Here is an 18,836-nt window from a genome sequence, read left to right on the forward strand (position 1 = left end):
GATTCATATCCGCCTTCTAGGTCTTATTTAAAGAAGAATATACCTTAAGGGGGACCCAAAGAGGAGCATATCAGGTAGCTTTGCAGTGTAACAAACCATCCCCCAAATAACAGTTTGTTTCTCATGGCTGCAAGGACGGAATGAGATAATTCGTGTAAACCCTCTGCAACAGCACGTGGCAGGTAGTGAGCACTAGTGCTTCTTCCCCTGGGCTCGGTGAGGCTCAGACATGCAGTTATAGTGGAGGGGCAGCAGGGGGCTGGTGTCTCTCTCCAAGTGGTCTTCATCCTCAGGAGGCTAGAGGATGACTTCTTCACATAATGGTTTCAGCGTTCCCAGAGAGAGTGAGCCCTAATGTGCTAGGGCCATTCAATTCTCTTCTTGCTTCATATTTTCTACCGTATTCTTGAGCAAAGCAAGTGTCATAGCCAAGCCCAGATTCAAAGAATAGAGACATCAACACCACTTCCTGATGGAGGGTACTGCTGACAATTTGTTGCCATTTATTGTAATTGAGTATAGTCTGTCTCTGAAATCATTTACATTTCTCTTGCGAGAAAATGCTCACCCCATCCTGGGATTCCCAGACATCTCATCTGATTATGGCATTAGCCTCTAAGTCTGGAGGCTTATACCTGATCTGCGTCAGATTTGGGTACAGGTGCAACTCCGCAGATCCACCTCTTCAGACGCTAATCCTCTTGCTCCTAAGACAATGAACCAAAAAGACAGGCTGCCTCCCCCATGCACATCTCACATATGATGTTGGGATAGGGAAAGGATATCAAAAATAGACGCTCCATTAAAAAAAAAAAGAGCCATGAATAGGATAACAATCACACTGGCAGAAAATTATGATCGAAGGAACTGAAAAGTGAAAGTGTCTGGGGCCTCAAATGAGCAAAATGATTAAAAAGGAGAGATTGCTTTCCGAAATTAGACTTCCCCAAAATACTTTGAATAACTCTGTCCTGCTTTTTGCTTTAGAGGAAAGAGAAAACAAGAGACATTTGAAATTATTTCCTCTAGCCTCAGACATTTGTAATTATCATCCATCTCAATTAACACTCTTCAAACTCTCACATCGTGCTGTGAATGAGCCCTCAGAAAATATCCAATGTGTTCCTGCTCAGTGCACTTCAAAGTCTAACAGAAATTTGTCGTGGTTGTTTTTTAATTAATGTTAGAGCAGCAAGAAAACAAAAACTTGTGGGAACTCTTTTCATTTTAGCCTATAATTTTTAGAAGTTGAAAGAATGATTTTTCCCTCGTAGGTGTGTCATTTAATAGAGCTCCGTGTTTCACTCCTGTTGGGAAAAGTACACTTGTTGTCTTTTAAAGGTTGTGTTACTACAGTGTGTGCTAGTAAGGAAAGGCTAAATTATTGCAGCACCATGCCTGTGGAATTTCTGTCCCCTGCCAGATGACTGTGGGTGTGGGGATGCTTGGACAGGAGGGCTGGACAAGGTGGTTGGGAAGGTGTACACGGGGTGACCCCAGGGGGCTGTGCAGGTTGTGGTCTCATCGAGGATGAGAGGGGCTGGATCCCTCCGTGCTCAGCTCAGCAGGCTGTATGCCCTGGGACCGGGCTGCATCCACCTGGAGAAAGGGGCCCCTTTCTACTTTTCACAAAGACGTTTTATAAGCCCGACACAAAGGCTCACCAAGGCGCCATGTGAACCAGTCATGGAGTTTCTGATCTGTAATCATCATTTTCTTTTGACAGTACTTTAAAAATTGGTGTCAGATCAGGACATAGGAGATAGATACCATGGGATCTGAAAATCAGAACATGAGTACTGTGCAGAAGTCCTCATTTGGAGTGTATATCCTTGGGGCAAGATCTTTTTTGCTTCACGAATAGCTGAATACCATATGCAAAGTGTGTGTGTGTCTAAACATGTACTTTAGTTCCTAGTGAAGAAAGAACGCTAAACATTTTGAACTCATGTCAAAACAGAATAAAGTCTAAAACATTTTGTTGTCATAAATACAGACAAGAAGGTCCTTGCCTGCTTTTGGGTTTGTTTGCCTTCGGGAATCTCCAAGGTGACCTCCATAGTAAACCTCACCTGATTTGCCTTGTGCCTTGTGCTACTCTGCATTGTGCATTCCAGTGTCTGAAGTTTCTCACAACTTGTAAAAAATGCTTTAACATATTTCTGTGAAACAGGGAAAGGTTTTGTTTCTTGGTATTAGGCAAAATTTGCTTAATATATGTAGTAGTCTGCCATAAAAAAATACCACAGACTGGGTGGCTTAAACAACAGGAATTTATTTCTCACAATTCAGGAGGCTGGAAGCCCAAGATCAAGGTGCCAGCAGGGTTTCTTCTGAGGCCTCTCCCCTTGGCTCCACATGGTCACCTTTTCCCTCTGTCCTCACATGGTCTTTCCTCTGCACATGCACATATCTGTGTCCAAATTTCCTCTTCTTATAAAGACACCAGTCATATTGGATTAGGGCCCACCCTAAATACTTCGTTTTAACTTAATTACCCCTTTAAAGACCTTAACTCCAAAAATGGTCACATTCTGAGGTACTGGGGTTGGGGCTTTCACATATGAATTTGGGGGGTACAGGGAGAGGGTACATAATTCATCCCAGACAATGTATGAAAAACTTTTTCTTGTTCCTCTTATAGTAGGCACAAAGCCTCTGTTTTATGATCAGAAATATGACTCTATTGTGTTCATAAATGGTTCTCAGGCAAGTTGGGAACAATGGCTCTCATGGTTGTTCTTTGTGGCACCCATTGTATTGGTTATTTATGTAGCTATCGCCCCCATTCATTAATCTTCTGAGGTAGGCAGAAAGCTACTTTCTAAATGGTCCCTGTTATGACAGAAAATTTTAAAATTTTATATGCCAGATACAGTAGGCTCTTTACAACAGGATCTAGGTCCCAATGGCCACATATTTAACTAATAGAATATTATGTCATCTTTCCTCGTTCACTGTGAATGCTGTTAGAGAATGTACTCGTGTACCTGAGGGTGCCTCATAACAGCAAAGCTCAGTGTTCAATTTTGTTCATGCTCCCATTCTCTCAGTGACTGCATCAATTATAATTTTCCATTCTAAAATGAAGGGGTTGGAATAAACTATTTCTAACATTCTTGGTTACTCTACATTTGGGGCTTTGTAGATTGTTTTTATGCCTCACTAGACTGAGGATGAGCTATCAGCTGACCTTGATTTCTTATCTAGCCTCCATTCCCCAAAGCCAGGAGGCAGTGCTTATGAAAGCCACCAGCTTTCCGCTGGAGAGAGGCTAGTAGCTACCCTTTCCTTCCCTATCTATGGTTTGCTCAAGACTGCCCCCAAGCTGAGAACTATTGTAAGTTCTTTAGAACTGCATGATATTTACGAATAAGAAAGCTGCCATGATAGGTAGCTATGAAATAGGTCACAAATTTGGGTGTGCATTCGAATCACCTGGAGATCATCCTAGACCTACTGAATCAGAAACTCTAGGAACCTGGGCATCTCTCCAGATGATTCTGTTGCCTCCTAAAGACTGAGAGCCGCTGAGCTACCATAATCCCTTTGTTCCTTTGTTTTCCCTTATGTAAAATTTTATTGCTCACTGAAAGAAGTCTTAAGCAATTCCTCCTTCCTTCCTTATTGGATCTAGTTTTCTGGACAGATTATATGCATGCCTGAAAAGAAAATTAGAAAGCAGAAGCAGATTTCCGGTAGCTGGTTGTGAATTTTCTTTTGAATTCTTCACCTCCATGTGAATCAAAGCCAGATTTGTTTTAACAACTTTATGAATACAATTTACCAGAGCCTATTACATTATCCTTTAATCACGGTGAGATGGAAGGTCAATGGAATTGTTTAATTTTTCTTTCTCATTTACCATTGTTCTCTCTTTAGGATCTCATAGTACAAAATCAAGCTACTGAATACTGAGGTATTTTGATGTTCTTTTTGTGCCCGTGTCTATATTTTAGTATAACTTTGGCAAGGTACGTATTTTTAATTTTTTTTTTTTTTTGGAGACATTCTTAGAAATAGCAGCCTCTTTGCTAACTTTCTGTTTTAGTTTTCCTAATGCTTGCTCCTGAGCAACAAGGAGACCTTCTGTGTCAGTGGGAGCGAGTCATCTGGTGCTGGGCTGAGCCAGGAAAGGTGGGCAGGAAGGCAGGGTGAAGGCCTCCTTCTGGTCCACACCTCCATAGAGAGTCTCTGTGTCCCCTGGACCCTTCCTTCCTGTCTCCTTACCACATTATGGACTTGGGCCTTCAAATGAGCTTAGGCCTTTGCCTAATTTAGGACCTATGACTTTATGGTTGTTAGGTCTCCAGAAGGAATGATTTCCCTGAACATCTTCCAAGACCATTTTCTATATGGTTGAATTGCACTTTGCTCATCATATGGTAAATGAGATGATTTGCCCAAATAGCTTTTTCATGGCTTTAGGAAAGCAATGCAGAGCATAGTACCTGTCTAGGACTAGTACGATATCTAGAAATGATCCCTAGTGTTCTGGTGTGTGGCTGTCTCTTAACCGCCCATTACATTTCATTGAAGTGCCTCGTAAGACTTGGCCAAGATGCAAGGAAGGCATCATCTATCACCCATTCTTGCCTTGTTCATCAAAATATATCCATTCTATCCCATCCACCTATTGCATAGTAGAATATATTGGATACTAACTCAAGCAGATAAATACAGCTCAACTCCAAGCTAGCTGGCTAACGTACTTTCCCCAGGTAACATAAGGTGTTAACCTGATTGTAATACATACATGTTAAAGAAGGAGCTAATGTGTTAGTCCTTTAAACAAATAGTATTTATAGTTTTATTTTAAAATGAAATCTACATGGACATTGTAAAAATTTTGGAAAATACAGAAAAGCACAAGGAAGTAATTAAAACCATATTTAATTCCACAATGGAAAGAAAACTACTATTAACATTTTGATGTGTAGTATTCAAGTTTTTGTTTCAAAACTTGTGTGGTAGTATTGCACAGTCTCTTCTCTTTACCTACTTTTTCTACGTAAGAGACTATGCTTTCATGCCATTAGATAGCCTTCTAAACTCTGTGACTTATGCAGCAGCTAGTACCTTATTATTGTGCATTTAACTTATTGCTGAATTTACTGTCCTATCGGCATTTTTTGAGAGTTCCCAGCATACTTACTATTTAAAAAATTATTATTTTGTAAAAATTCCTGCTAACTTGGTGGTGGAAAACAATCTCAGTTTAATTTGTACTTCCTTGTTTAATAAAGTCTTTTATGACTATACTTTTATACCTTTGCTAAAGATTATTTAGTGTAATGGTTAAGTGGTGCTATTCTGGAGCCTGAGTGTTCACTTACTGGTGACCTTGGCTAAATTCTTTAATCTTCCTACGAACTGTCATAATGGCAGTACCTACTTCACAGAGTCTGTATGAAGATTAAAGACGCATGAAAAGTGCCCAGAAAGTATCAGGCATACCTAACATACAGTTATGGCCTCTGTCATTTATATTTCTTCTTATATGAATTGCCTTTTCATTGTCTGTGGGTGAGTGGAATTTTGGTAGTTTTAAAATATATACATTAAGTGGCTTAACCCATTATCTGCCATATATTTTAATTTGCCCCCAATTTGTGGTTTGTCTTTAAAGTTTGTTCAAAGTGAAAAAATGTTTGAATAACAAGAAATTCAGGCCAGGAGAAGGCATAGTTTTGGTCCAGGCTGGGTCTTCATTCTGTTTCTCTGTTATACTGCTAGGAGAGCGACCTGTCCCATTGTTGAGAAAGTCTAATATTGATTTTAGTCACTAGATAGCAGAAATGGCATTTTAAGCAGGATAACTTGTTACATTAAAAATCACCATCATAGAATAAAACTTCTGTTTAATTTGTGTAAATAATGATCATGGTAGAGGAGAGGCCATGGTTAATATTTCACCATTTTCCATTTATCACTAAATCCAACTTGTCAGCGATCCATTAGTGGTGCTGTAGAATTAATTACTTCAACTTGAAAGAAGCTTTTAATTTAAGATCAAGATCCCTGATAGACTGGGATTAAGTAGTAGCACATTAAGTGCTACTACTTTTCCTCTCTTTTCTGCAAATTTTATAGAAAGAAAGAGAATTTTCTAGCCACAAAGTCTCATGTATAAGGGCAAAATGTTCCTGCTTTTGGCATATGTACATGCTACTAAAAATGAAACTTTTCACCTCACTGGGAAAGAAATGTACATAGAGATCATTATTTTCCCTTTCAAAGCTGGGAAATGATCGGAACCACTTTTGTGAAAACACGGAAATTGTGCTTGAGCTTCCACCTTGTTTCAAAAAGCTATTAAAAGCAGGCAAATATTGCTGCCACATGATGGATAAATGGGAGTGTGTTATATTATTGCTACCAGGCTGTGTATGATTGAAGTTTTCTGTACGAAAGTTTTTTGTTTTTTCTTTTTAAAAAAACAGTGTTGTTAATGATGCTTACCATTAGGGAATATTGGAGAGAGGAAGAAGGAAATATCAACTTGTAAATTGTATACTTCCTTATTAGATTTCTGTCTTTGTTTATTTTATTGTTTTACTTCAAGCATATTTTACTTTTACAACATTATTAAGAGAAAAAACTTTAAGTCATGATTTACATGGTAACTATTAGTTTAAGAGTTGCTAGTGTAGACAGGAGGAGACGCTCATTAGTGCTGAAACAGACAAAATAGGCAACATTTAGCATTGTCCCCAAAGCCTTGTAAATTGACTGTCCTTATTACAAAACCCTTATGTTTCCAAGTCTTTTCTTCTTATTTTTCCCCTTTCTGTGTCTGTTTTGGTTTGTGATGACTGGAAAAGGTAAAGCAAGAAAAAGAGATGGTTTCCCAATGCAATCTAAATTTTTAAATTGCTGGTTGAGTTCTGGGCACCTGTGATATTTAGTGGCAGATGCCTATAGGCTTTAAAATACAACCCTGTTCGTGCCTTTCAGTTACGTTATTTCTATACTTGTAAGTAAAATGCCATAGAACATTTAGCTCCTTCAGTGCACTTATTACCTACACCCAGGAATAAGGAATTGGAAGTGCTGAGTAGAATGTTTCTTTATCTTAAGCTTCAATCCCCTGAATGCAAATACTTGACTCTCGCTAGAGGAATCTGACTTCGCTCTCTCTACTTGCAGGCAAAATGAAGGACCGGCTAGAAGAGCTTGTGGAGTTGTCCAAGCGCTATGACCAGCAGTTCCCAGATGGGGACGATGACCTGGACTCGCCCCACGAGGATATCGTGTTCGAGACGGACCACATCCTGGAGTCCTTGTACCGGGACATCCAGGACATTCAGGACGAAAACCAGCTGCTGATGGCCGACGTGAAGCGGCTGGGAAAGCAGAACACCCGCTTCCTCACGTCCATGCGGCGCCTCAGCAGCATCAAGCGCGACACCAACTCCATCGCCAAGGCCATCAAGGCGCGGGGCGAGGGCATCCACCGCAGGCTGCGCGCCGTGCGCGAGCTGAGCGAGGCGGCCGAGGCCCAGCACGGGCCGCACTCGGCGGCGGCGCGCATCGCGCGCGCGCAGCACAACGCGCTCACCCTCGCCTTCCAGCGCGCCATGCACGAGTACAACCTGGCCGAGATGAAGCAGCGCGACAACTGCAAGATCCGCATCCAGCGCCAGCTGGAGATCATGGGCAAGGACGTCTCGGGCGACCAGATCGAGGACATGTTCGAGCAGGGCAAGTGGGACGTGTTCTCCGAGAACCTGCTGGCCGACGTGAAGGGCGCGCGGGCGGCGCTCAACGAGATCGAGAGCCGCCACCGCGAGCTGCAGAGACTGGAGAGCCGCATCCGCGACGTGCACGAGCTCTTCCTGCAGATGGCCGTGCAGGTGGAGATGCAGGCCGACACCCTGAACGTCATCGAGCTCAACGTGCAGCAGACTGTCGACTACACCGGCCAGGCCAAGGCGCAGGTGCGCAAGGCCGTGCAGTACAAGAAGAAGAACCCCTGCCGAACCCTCTGCTGCTGCTGCTGCCCCTGCCTCAACTAGTCCGGAGTTCTCCTAGCAGCCTCTGCCCCAGCCGCCGCCCAGCCCCGAATGGGACCGCCCGGGAAGCCCGCTGGAAAAGCCCCCCGGAGCCGGGCCTCTGCCCTGGGGGAGTCGCCCCAACTCCTTAGGGAACTCGGTCTTTAGGGAAAGAGGAAACATGAGGTTCAAGAACTCCAACCCAGCTGGTGCTTGGAAAGATAGCTGATACCTTCCAGTGGTTCTTTAGTAAAGACGGATTGCTACTAAAGTTGTGTGAAGTCACGACAGGCACATTGTACTCTTACCCTCGCCACGAGAGCCAAATAAGGAACTGACGGTCAAATGCCCAAGGCATGCCTCCTTAAAGCCTCAAGGAGGAAAGCACTTTTGCATCGGCATAACAGCATGAACTCATTATCAAAACTTCAATTTGTTTACCCTGTCCTGAAAGTTCCTTGATTCGGTTCAAATTGGAGTGAAATTGACCTCGGAAAAACCTTTACGTCCTTTCTTTCTGATTCTTCATATAGCTTATGGCTGCTATGTGATTCCTCCCAAATGTAGACCTTCTCTCTGCTCACCTCCCCTACTTATTAAATCACATTGAACACTTTCTATTTTCTTACCTCTTTCACTTTAAATATCTTTCAGCAGATTATATTTTGGGATTATTTTTCCAAATATTTTTAAGCACTGAATATTGAACAAGCACTCAAATTGAAGTATGTATCAGTCACATTTTACGTATTTTTCACAGTTAAAATTATTTTAAATTTATCTTTTTTACTTGATTACATATGCATATGTATGTAAATGTAAAATACTAATGTTCACTAAGCTGTGTACATAATGAACAATCAGTTTACTTTTGTAAATATGGCACATAAATAGCAAGCAAAACACTTTTTCTGGCTCTTGGTTTGCTTGTTTTGAGTTTTTCTCACTGCAGTCTGCATCTCCATAGTCCAGTTTGGGTCAAAACTTTATTTTGAACAACCCTGTGTCGGTTATGGCAGTAAAGATAGGTTTTGAAGGCTGAAAAACGTACAGAACTAGAGATAATAAAATAACATTCTTAGAAATATTGTTTTGTCTTACTGTGGACCATTCTTTTCATGCATTGAGATGGGGTAATCTAAATAAAATAATCCTTTCAAGTAAGCTTAATAAATGTTACATTATAAATATCCTTTTTATATATTTGTGTCTTGCCCATTTAAATGTTAGTCAGTTTACTTTTTCAATTTTTTTCCTACTAGCTACTTGAGGCTGTTACATCTACATGGAACTCTAAGTGGAGGAGAAAAAAAGAAAAGAAAAACTCAAAGAATTCACAAGAAGGGTGTCTCACTTTCTCTCCTGAGTTACAGTAGTTAAGCAAAATCATCAAGCTTTAGGGATTTGGTTTCATCTGCAATCTTTGTGATGTCCTTACAACATTTACCATGTTTCCTGTCCTTCTGAGTCAACTCTTAACTCTTTCTCCTCATTATTTAATATGTGAGTGCAATTAGTCAGTGGTCATATTTTTCAGGTCCTTTGGAAGGTGGAATTTCAAAAGGAGTGGAAAGAAGAGAATGTGAACTCTTTGGAGCTCTCACTGCATGACCTGCACATGACCAGGGAAATCTAGCTCTGTGCCTAATTTTAATTTCACAGTCAGATATGAGAATTGTGGAGACCGAGTCCCACCAGGCTCTGCTCAGGTTTCTCTTATTTTCTTTCCCAGCTAACTCCCGCGATATGTTTCACCTTCAACTTAATTCCTTTTTCCTAAGGGAGGGGAGAAAAGCCTTCACACAGCTCCACTGCCATGTTTTTCATTGTAGAGAAAAAATATTGTAAATAGAGACTGACAGCTGGTTTCCACAAGAAAGAAAAGTTCATAAATTTGTCTTGTTTAAATCCACAAAGCATTTTCTTTGTTTAGAACCATCATAAAAGTAAGTGATTTTGCAGGCTCTGTGTATTTTTAAATTCCCCATATTTTACATTAGAGAGTTCGGTAAAGACTGCGCTTGACAGTACTGAGAGCATACGTGAACTATTACCTATGGAAAGGCAAGACTTTCCCTTCCTGCTGTTTAGTAACCATCTGAGTGTAGCATAGTGGTTGAGAGCATAGATTCTGGATCCCACACCCTAGGTTGAAATCCTCTTTCTGCTACATACTAGCCGTATGACTTAGCTAACCTCTTTGTCCTCAGTTTCCTCATCTGTACAGTGGGGATACTGGTACCCACTTCATAACTTGGCTGCAACCCAGTCACACATTATAGGTGGTGTCAATTCCAGAAATGTCATAAAAAGAACAGGTGCTCACCTGTGATGCATTTGTATCCAGGGCAATGTGAGTTAGACTTTTTTAAAAGCCAATAATTCAAAAATGTTTGAACTGTGGCATCAGAGGAGTAATTTTATGGCCTTTCAAGATAACAACTTGGAAAGTGCTCTTTTTGTACCAAGGCCTTTATATTTCTTTAAAACAGTCCCAATACTTTATAGTTAAATGCCATATGCAAATATTTTTCAGGCTCTACCATAAAAAATTCTTATCTTGACAGGAAACTACTGAATATTGTGTACAGCTTAAGAATAGTAAAATAGGATAACTATAGCCTTGGTTTTTATACATAAATCCTACCATACTATTTTTTGCCATCAGACATATTTCTATTCCTTTCTTTGAAATATGCCAAGTATTTCCAACTGCAGCATGCAATTCCATTCATTTGTAATCAAGATGATACTTTGAGACATCCAGTTGTAATCAGAGTGACAGTTGACTTGTTGGTAGCAGAATTGAAAATCATTGCAATTAATAAAATAGGGCTATTAGAAATGGAAAATGAATGGGAACTAAAATGTAACTCCATCATCATATAAATGCTGAGTGTCTTTATAACCAACACACGTTATTAGGAATAGGCAAGATGTCCTCATACATGAGCAGCTTTTGTTGTAAAGATTATATGTTTACTGATAAGAAACAAAGTTTTCTGAACTGATACTCTGAGTGAGGCTACAGAGAATGCTTTAACACCAGTGAGAGCCTACAAAATGAGGAGGGAGAGACAAGTCCCCAACACATCATTTTGTAATTCTTGATGTTTATTTTTAAAGTATATTTTATACCCTATTTTAATTTTATGCATCCATAGTCACTTCTTGGATGACTTCTATTTTCCTAATCTATACCTCTATGTTTTCATGGCCTACAACCAACTCTTTAGACAAATTTCTCCCTCTGTATCTCAGCATCCCATAATATTTGATAGTAAAAATAACTGAGCATGTAAAATCACATTAATGTATATTAAAATATGTATATTAACATAATGCTATGGAACCCACCATCATCCCCTCCCCTTGTTCCTCCTGTTCTCTGTATCTTGCAAATGGCAGCATCAATCAACAGCCACTTGCCCAAGTCAGTCATTCTCTTTTGTCTCCATTACCTCAGCGGCTCTGGCCTCTGGTCTTGCTGTCTCCAGTCCAATGTCTGTATTGTGCTGCAGTACAGTCACAGTGCCTTTTTGTTGTCACTATGTTCTTATTGTTTTTAACTGTGGTAAAATATACATAACATAAAATTTATCTTCTTAACCACTCTTCAGTATACAGCTCCATCGTGTTAAGTACATTCATATTTTTGTGCAACCAGTCTCCAGCACTCTTTTCATCTTGCAAAACTGAAACTCTATACTCAATAAATAATAACTCTTCATCCCTCCAGCCTCTGGCAATCTACTTTCTATCTCTATGAGTTTGACTACTCTAGGTACCTCATGGACATGGAATCATACAGTATTCATTTTTTTGTGTGTCTGGCTTATTTCACTTGGCATAATGTCATCAAGCTTCATTCATGTTTTAACATGTGTCAGAATTTCCTTCCTTTTTAAGGCTGAATAATATTCCGTTGTGTGTATGTACCACATTTTGTTTATCGATTCATCTGTGGATAGACAATGTGTTGCTTCCACCTTTTGGCTGTTGTGAATAGCGCCATTCATCTGCTTAACACTCTGTGATGGCCGCCCATTGCTGTTGCCATAAACTCCCCTTTCCTTAGAGAGACTGTCCAAGGCCCTCGAGGATCCAGGCCCTGCCTACTTTCAGACTCACCCTGACACTTTTCTTTGCATAACCTCTCCTTGCTCAGCTCTGGGCATTCCTGCAGGCTGTTTCCCTGCCTGAGCCACTTCCCTGGACTTGGCCCCTGTGTTAGTCTGGGTGGTCTGAGAAGCAGACTCCAGGAAGGGATTCAATGTGCAAAGATTCTATTAGGAGAAACACCTGTGAGAGAAAATGGGAGGGAGCCAGGTCAGGCTGAGAGGACTGTCAGACTGATGCGAGGCTGACCCCAGTGAAGCAAAGAGAGGAGAAATGTTGGGTGAAAGCCCAAGTTTGCACTAGAGGTATCTAGTATCTCCCAGGAACAGGATTGCCTCAGTATCCCTTCTGCACTTGGTCATTGGCCCAGAGGCAGCGGGAGACATGGCCTCAGCACAAACGGATGTATTTCAGAGCACAGCGCGCACCCGCTCAATTCTGCTGTTGCATGAGGAGCTGTGAGGTACATTCTTCAGGTTGCATCGTTCTCATCTTCATGATGCTGTGTGTTTCTGCTACTAGACTGCTTTTTTTTTTTTTGAGGACAATTAATAGCATCTTATTTATGTTTTGTTCCTAGCACTTTGCATAGTATTCTTTCATATAATATGTGCACAGATATTTGTGTTCTATGTGGAGAAATAGAGATATTCAGAATTTGTTTTCTTTTGTGAGTGACTTTTTGTATATCTTTTGGAAGGTGCATATTTTACAGCATAAAGCACAATATCTAATCTCCCCTTCCAGAGGAGGGTCTGTGCTGGCTCTCAGGGCCCAGGATGGGGGACAGTGTCCTGGAAGCAGGGGTGGGACTTGATGAGGGGAAGGGACATGAGATTGGAGAGGAAGCTGCTTGGGGAGAAGCAGATCACCCAGGAGAATGGTCAACGTGAAAAGGCTGGGCTGGGAGAGAATGGAGGGCTGAGTCATGGGCCCTGAAACCGGCAGAACCGAGAGCAAACAGAGAGGCAGAGCCTGGTAGAAACATCTTAGTAAAAGTACAGACTCAAGTTGGATGCAAGGAAAATTGTAAAACTAAGTTTTATCTGGAAAAGGGGTGGTTTTTTTCCTTTCTATTCTTCCAAGCATATAAAATGAAGATTTAAAAAAATTGTTTTGGACAAAATGTGTTGGCTTGGGTTTCAGCTGGACATATTTCTAATGTCTAATAGTGTAATTTGTGTAATTCTGTGCTCCTAATCACAGAAGGCTGTGTTTCGGGGTGGTGGCTTTGGCCTTCAATCCTAAAATGTCCTCAGTCACTGAAGTCGCTATATATGAGAACCATCGGAGATGCTTCCATCTATTTCTCCAAATGTGTCAGGGTATCCCACACCCAATCCACACCTCCCCACACCCAGTCAGACCTGCTTAGGAATCAGTAATGCTTATTCAGTACAAAAATGTCTAGGTGCTTGTGTATTGTGCAGAACAATAACTGCAAGGCCGTTCCTTCCCTGCAGGAGTTGAAGATCAAGGAGAGCATGGAGGATGCTAAACTGCCCTTGCTTGGTGCTGGGAGGCCCCAAGTTCTCTCCCTGCTGAAGCCCACCCCAGCAGGTCTGGGGCTGTGCGGTCCCGAAGTGCCTCTCAGCTGCCAGCAGTGGGTGCCCCAATGCTTTCAAAACATGGTTTGGGACCAAATCAAGAAGAGACTCTCCAGAGGGTAGAGAGCATATACAAGGAATGCAACACCTAGATTTAAAAAAATTATTTAGCTGCCATGTGACAAAGACAGGAATTTCTCTTGTGGGTAGGAATGTTTAACTAGTTCATTCTTTTGCCTTGCCCTGTGGTTTACCCTGATCTCATGCACCCTTTAAAGGGCATAGATGAGGTAACCTGCTTTCTCTTCATAATCTTCATCCACGTTTTGTAATCTGGTTTATGGAAGAAACCTGTCCAACAAGAAATGTTACCTAGTGGCAAGATGTTAGGACATGCAGTTGCTGGGAGAAAGCAAATTGCCCGGAAAATGAAAGACATTGCCTGTTCGTTCAATGCTGCAACTGTCAGGAGGGCAGCTGCTCGTGTCTTGGTTCCCTGCATTGGCCGTTATCAATAGTTGAAGTGACTTTGCAAGAAGTTCTCATTTCCAGAAGGAAACCACAGCTTTACTGGGAAAAGTTGCATCTCCTCTCACTGACGAGAGTGTCAGTGCTACATTAAAAATGGCCTAGGGGACATGGGAATGGGAAAGAGAAAGATTTTCCTTGATAAGAGACACAAAGGCTTAAAATAAATATTTTTCTAAGGAATAATCCAGAGCTATGAATGAATTTAAATCATGAAATTAAAAAAAAGACACTTTGTGGGGCTGATGTGGGAGAATCGCTTGAGGCCAGGAGTTCAGGCTGCAGTGAGCTATGATCACGCCACTGCACTCCAGCCTGGGTGACAGAGTGAGACCTTGTCTCTGAAAAATAATAAAATAAAATAAAATGTAAGGAAGGAAGAAGGATGACCTGTTCCTGGAGAGAGGGGAGGTCAGAAAGCAAGAGAAGCCTGCACACCCAGAAGGGCAGGCTAAGAAGGAACATGACTGAGGTAGACCAAAACTTAGAAAATGGAAGCTGAAAATAGGAAAAGTAGACTTTCCTGTGAACTAGACCAATTTATTTTCTTCTGTGTACCAACAAATAGAAATCATAAGCAAAGACTGGCTTGACTGATCATGTCAACAGGGACAATGGTTACAGCCAGAAGGTAGTAGGTTTTATTTTTCTCCTCTGTGTATGCCCATAATTTGGTAAAATTATGTATTATAATAATCCATAGTATAGTTTTGTTTGGGTTAAATTCAATGTGGTAAATGGGATAAACACTGTAGAAATTTTTCCTAACATCCAAAGGTATTTATAGATTTTTGATAACGCAAAGCCTTTGTATTCATTTGCATATTATTTTATTTTCCTTTTTGTACATTTTTGTCAAAAAAAATTTAAAGGCTGCCCATGTAAATGTCATTTGTCTCTTCATCTTCCTATTGCATTACTGTCTAATAGATAAAACTGGGAAAGAAAGATGTTATCAATTCCAGTTAATCTATTGTTTGCGTGGTCTGTTTTTTAATTTAGAAGAAATTTTTAAAAACATAAATGTATATTTTTATCTATTTTCAAAATTGTCATAAAGTTTTTAAAAACAAAGTAGAGACTGTGGTTTACACCTCAAATGAAACCTCATGGAAATCCAGGTATACCATGTAGCAAGTGAGCAACTGAATTCCTCCTTAAACTTTATTGCAAAAAACAAACAAAAAAAGAGGAAGTATTTATGCGTTCAAATTTATATTAGCAACTCTTCTGATTTATTTGACAGGTGAAAGAGGCTGTGATTTGCCAACAGCTCACAGACCCTGTGTGGGCGTGATTGACAGGATCTGCCCTCTCCTTAGCTGCACCTGCATGCTACACAGCAGTAAATCATCAGGTGTGGTTAAGGGGAACAGGGAAATTTACTGCTCCCCAGTGCTTGGTAGCATAGCGTTACCACATTTATTTTTCATGGTATTCGGTCACATGTGTGAACCAACCCACTGCCCCATGAAATGGCCTAGAATTCTGCCCTTTAACTCCTCTCTTCTTAGGCGATCCCGTCCACCCCATGGCTTTGCTACCTGACGGTGATCACTGCCAAACCTTTGTGGAGAGAAGACTGACCGAGGATGACCTCAGCAGCTCTCTTTAGTTTGGCCGATAAGAAGCCAGCACACAGTTTCAACGTCACCCAAGGTTCCCACATGCTGTAAGCACCAGTAGGCAATGTCCCTGAGCAGCTGACACACAAGCTTGACTCATTTTCCTCTGCTTGCAAGACTGCTCTCTTTCTGACCTCTGACAAAGCTTGTTTTTGAGTGGCAGGGGTCAGCTCATAATGCAGCCAGCTGGGTTCTACCCAAGCACACCTGCGGTTCCGGCCTGTACCGTGTGACATCTGTGGCCAGGCCTCACGCTCAGAAGGAGGGATTCCATAGAGGCCTGGACATAGCTGCGGGCCACTGGTGGCTCACAATGTTGTGTGGCTGGGTAGGGGCAATTCCACCAGTCACTATCCTGAGGAGCTCTCACAGGGGCAGCTCCCGCAGAGCTGACTGGAACTCAGGGAACCAGGGCAGTAGGCTGGGTGACAACCTCTAGTGATCATGGCTGCTTTCCCAGGGATCGCAGGGGTTCAGGAAGAGGCAGGGCAATGGGTCTCTTACAATATGACCCGGTGAGTAAGGAGCCACTGGGGAGGCCTGACGAAGTGAGGTTAATGTGTGCAGTCTCAGGGCTGATAGAAGTTCTTGGTCAAAGACAGAGCCCGCGCACTGTGTGAAGGAGGGATAGTCCCAGGCTGTCAGGTCACTCTCTGATCTGCCCCCTGGCGCTCCAGAACACAGAGCCTTGGCTCTGCCGGAGATTCGAGGTCCTGGTGATGAGGAATGGAGTGGAAGTCCTGGGAAAAGGGACGACAGGACGAACTGAATCTTCTGTGCGCAGAAAGGAAGGAGGGCACTGCAGGACAAGTTAAGGGAAGGGAGCGGGAACATCCGATTGCACTGTGGGGTTGTGGGAGCAAAGAGGAGCCACCACACTGCATCTCAGGCGGCGGCCTGGGTATGGCGTCTGCAGCCACCAGGGAGGGCGACTGTGCCACATTGCCCTGCATGTGGCGTGGCGCAGTATACACGCAAATCTCCACAAAGCCTCCTTTCCGTGTGACTCGTGACACGTGCTAAGAAGAAAAGCAGCCCACAGTTGCAGGGGTCCAAGAACTCTGCTGCCACCAGGGTAACTCATTCCTTGAAGTTTATTCTGTTTAGAATGATACAAACCAAACGACGCCCTCTGGGCCGGGTCCCCGCCCCGCCTGCTGGGCGCCTCCAAAACGTCCTCCCAGGAGGAATCCACAAGTTCACTAGTGAGTTTGTTTCCGGCGCCCGCGCACCTCGAAATTGAAAGCAGAACGGGCTGGGCCGCAGCCCCGCCCTGAGAGAACCGCCCGCCGAGCGCCGCCGCCGCCGCCGCCCCAGCCCGGAGCGCGTCTCCTCGGCTGCAGTTGTCCTCGCCGCCGCGGCGGGCCGGGGGCAACAGTGAGCGGCGGCGGCGGGAAACCCAGGCGACGGCTAGGAGGCCGCCGCAACCCGGGCTGGGAGAGCGGGGACAGCGGCGGCAAAAGCTCCCCGGCATTCCTGCGGGCGGGTGTGAGGAGGACGGTGGAAACGAGCTTGTAGGAAGAGCGAAAGGAAGACTGTTTGCCTGCACCAGGATGGCCGAGTGGTTAAGGCGTTGGACTTAAGATCCAATGGACATATGTCCGCGTGGGTTCGAACCCCACTCCTGGTACATTGAGCCTTCTCTCTTTAGGTTTTTTTTTTTTTTTTAAATATTAATCTCACCGAATACAGCAGGCCTTAGACATTAGAATTCCGACTTCTGGCTGGAAGAGGCGTAACCCCGACAAGGCGAGGGGGCCGGGCGCGGGCGGCGGCCCACGGAGCTCGGCTCAGCTCCCCAGCTGCAGGGCGGGAGGCGGCCGGGCGGGGGAGGGCTTGAGACCTGGCAGCATATTTTAAAAACTGCCTCTTGCAGAAAAGGAAAAAATATATCTCTTTCTCTCTCTCTTTTTTCCGCCAAAGTTAATTGTGTGCACACAACTCTGCAATTAACTCCTGGAAGGCGGGGACTGTATGCAACACAGCTCTTAAATGCACTCTGACTTGAATTCGGCTTAGAAGTTTTAAATACTCACAGCCTAGTCTAGTTTTTTCCTTCCTTCCTTCCTCCCTTCCTCCCTCCTTCCGTCCCCTTTTTAAAAAATGAAAGCAATCTAAGACTTTAAAAAAGTTTGCAAGTACAATGCAAAGAACTTTTTTTCCTCCTTTCAATCTTTTGAGAGTGAGATACTGACTAGATTCCCCCATAACAACTGTTAATTAAAATCAGGAAATTGATCATTTCCTACCATCTAATCCTCAGACCCCATTCAGCCACCAGTTGTCACAAGATTGTTCTTTATAGCAAAAGGCTCCTGTTCAGAATTTGTCACGACTCCTTAGGCTCCTTCAGTCTGGATCAGTTTCTCAGCCTCTCCTCACTGTCATGCTCTTGACACTTCTGAAGATGACAGGCCAGTGAGTTTGTAGAATGTCCCTTTGTCAGTCAGGGTTTTCTGATGTTTCCTCCTGATGAAATTCAGGCTCTTTAGCAGGACTATCTCAAGCGATGTGGTGTTCTCATTTCAGCCTCTCAGGTGGCATGATTTTGATGTGTCCTATTACTGGTATCAACTTAATTCACTTGATTTAAGCTTCTGTGCCAGGCTTCTCCACTACAAAGTTACTCTTTTCGCTTTGTGATTAATACATATTTTGAGGGGAAGTGTTTCGAAGCTCTGCACTACCCCATGCCTCATCAAACTTTCATATTATTCATTATGTATGGAATCATAAGTTACGTACATATGTACCCATGGTGTCCTATTTCATCAGTGGTTACAATCCATTCTATCACTATTGGTTTTGATGCTCAAAGTGTCCCAGATTTGGCCAGTAACAGTCTGTTCGAGCTGACTTTTGAAATGTCTCCATCATTCTTTAGCACTTCCTTACTTCCTACTCCAAGACATTCCGAGTTCCTCTTGTATTTTCCTGACCCAGCCCTAGAATCAGCCATTTTCCAAAGATCCCTGGTTCTTTTCAGGGGAGAATGGTATGTAGAAAGCCAGATCTAAGTGATA

General features: G+C 42.8%; 1 protein-coding gene and 1 non-coding gene across 3 annotated transcripts in view; both read left to right on the forward strand.

The window, feature by feature from the left end:
- STX11 (syntaxin 11) overlaps positions 1–9,040 on the forward strand; it is a 33,539-nt gene extending 24,499 nt beyond the window's left edge. For both annotated transcript variants that reach the window (XM_045544515.1, XM_045544516.1), the window contains one exon: positions 7,150–9,040. In XM_045544515.1, the coding sequence (XP_045400471.1) occupies positions 7,150–8,018 (869 nt within the window). In that variant the 3' untranslated portion in view covers positions 8,019–9,040. The remainder of the gene's footprint in view (positions 1–7,149) is intronic.
- Positions 9,041–17,360: 8,320 nt separating this feature from the next.
- On the forward strand, positions 17,361–17,443 carry TRNAL-UAA. Its single transcript has one exon. It is a non-coding gene; the product is annotated as a tRNA-Leu (tRNA).
- The last annotated feature ends 1,393 nt before the right edge of the window (positions 17,444–18,836 follow it).

The sequence above is a fragment of the Lemur catta genome, chromosome 2, assembly GCF_020740605.2.
Source record: "Lemur catta isolate mLemCat1 chromosome 2, mLemCat1.pri, whole genome shotgun sequence".
Lineage (NCBI taxonomy): Eukaryota > Metazoa > Chordata > Mammalia > Primates > Lemuridae > Lemur > Lemur catta.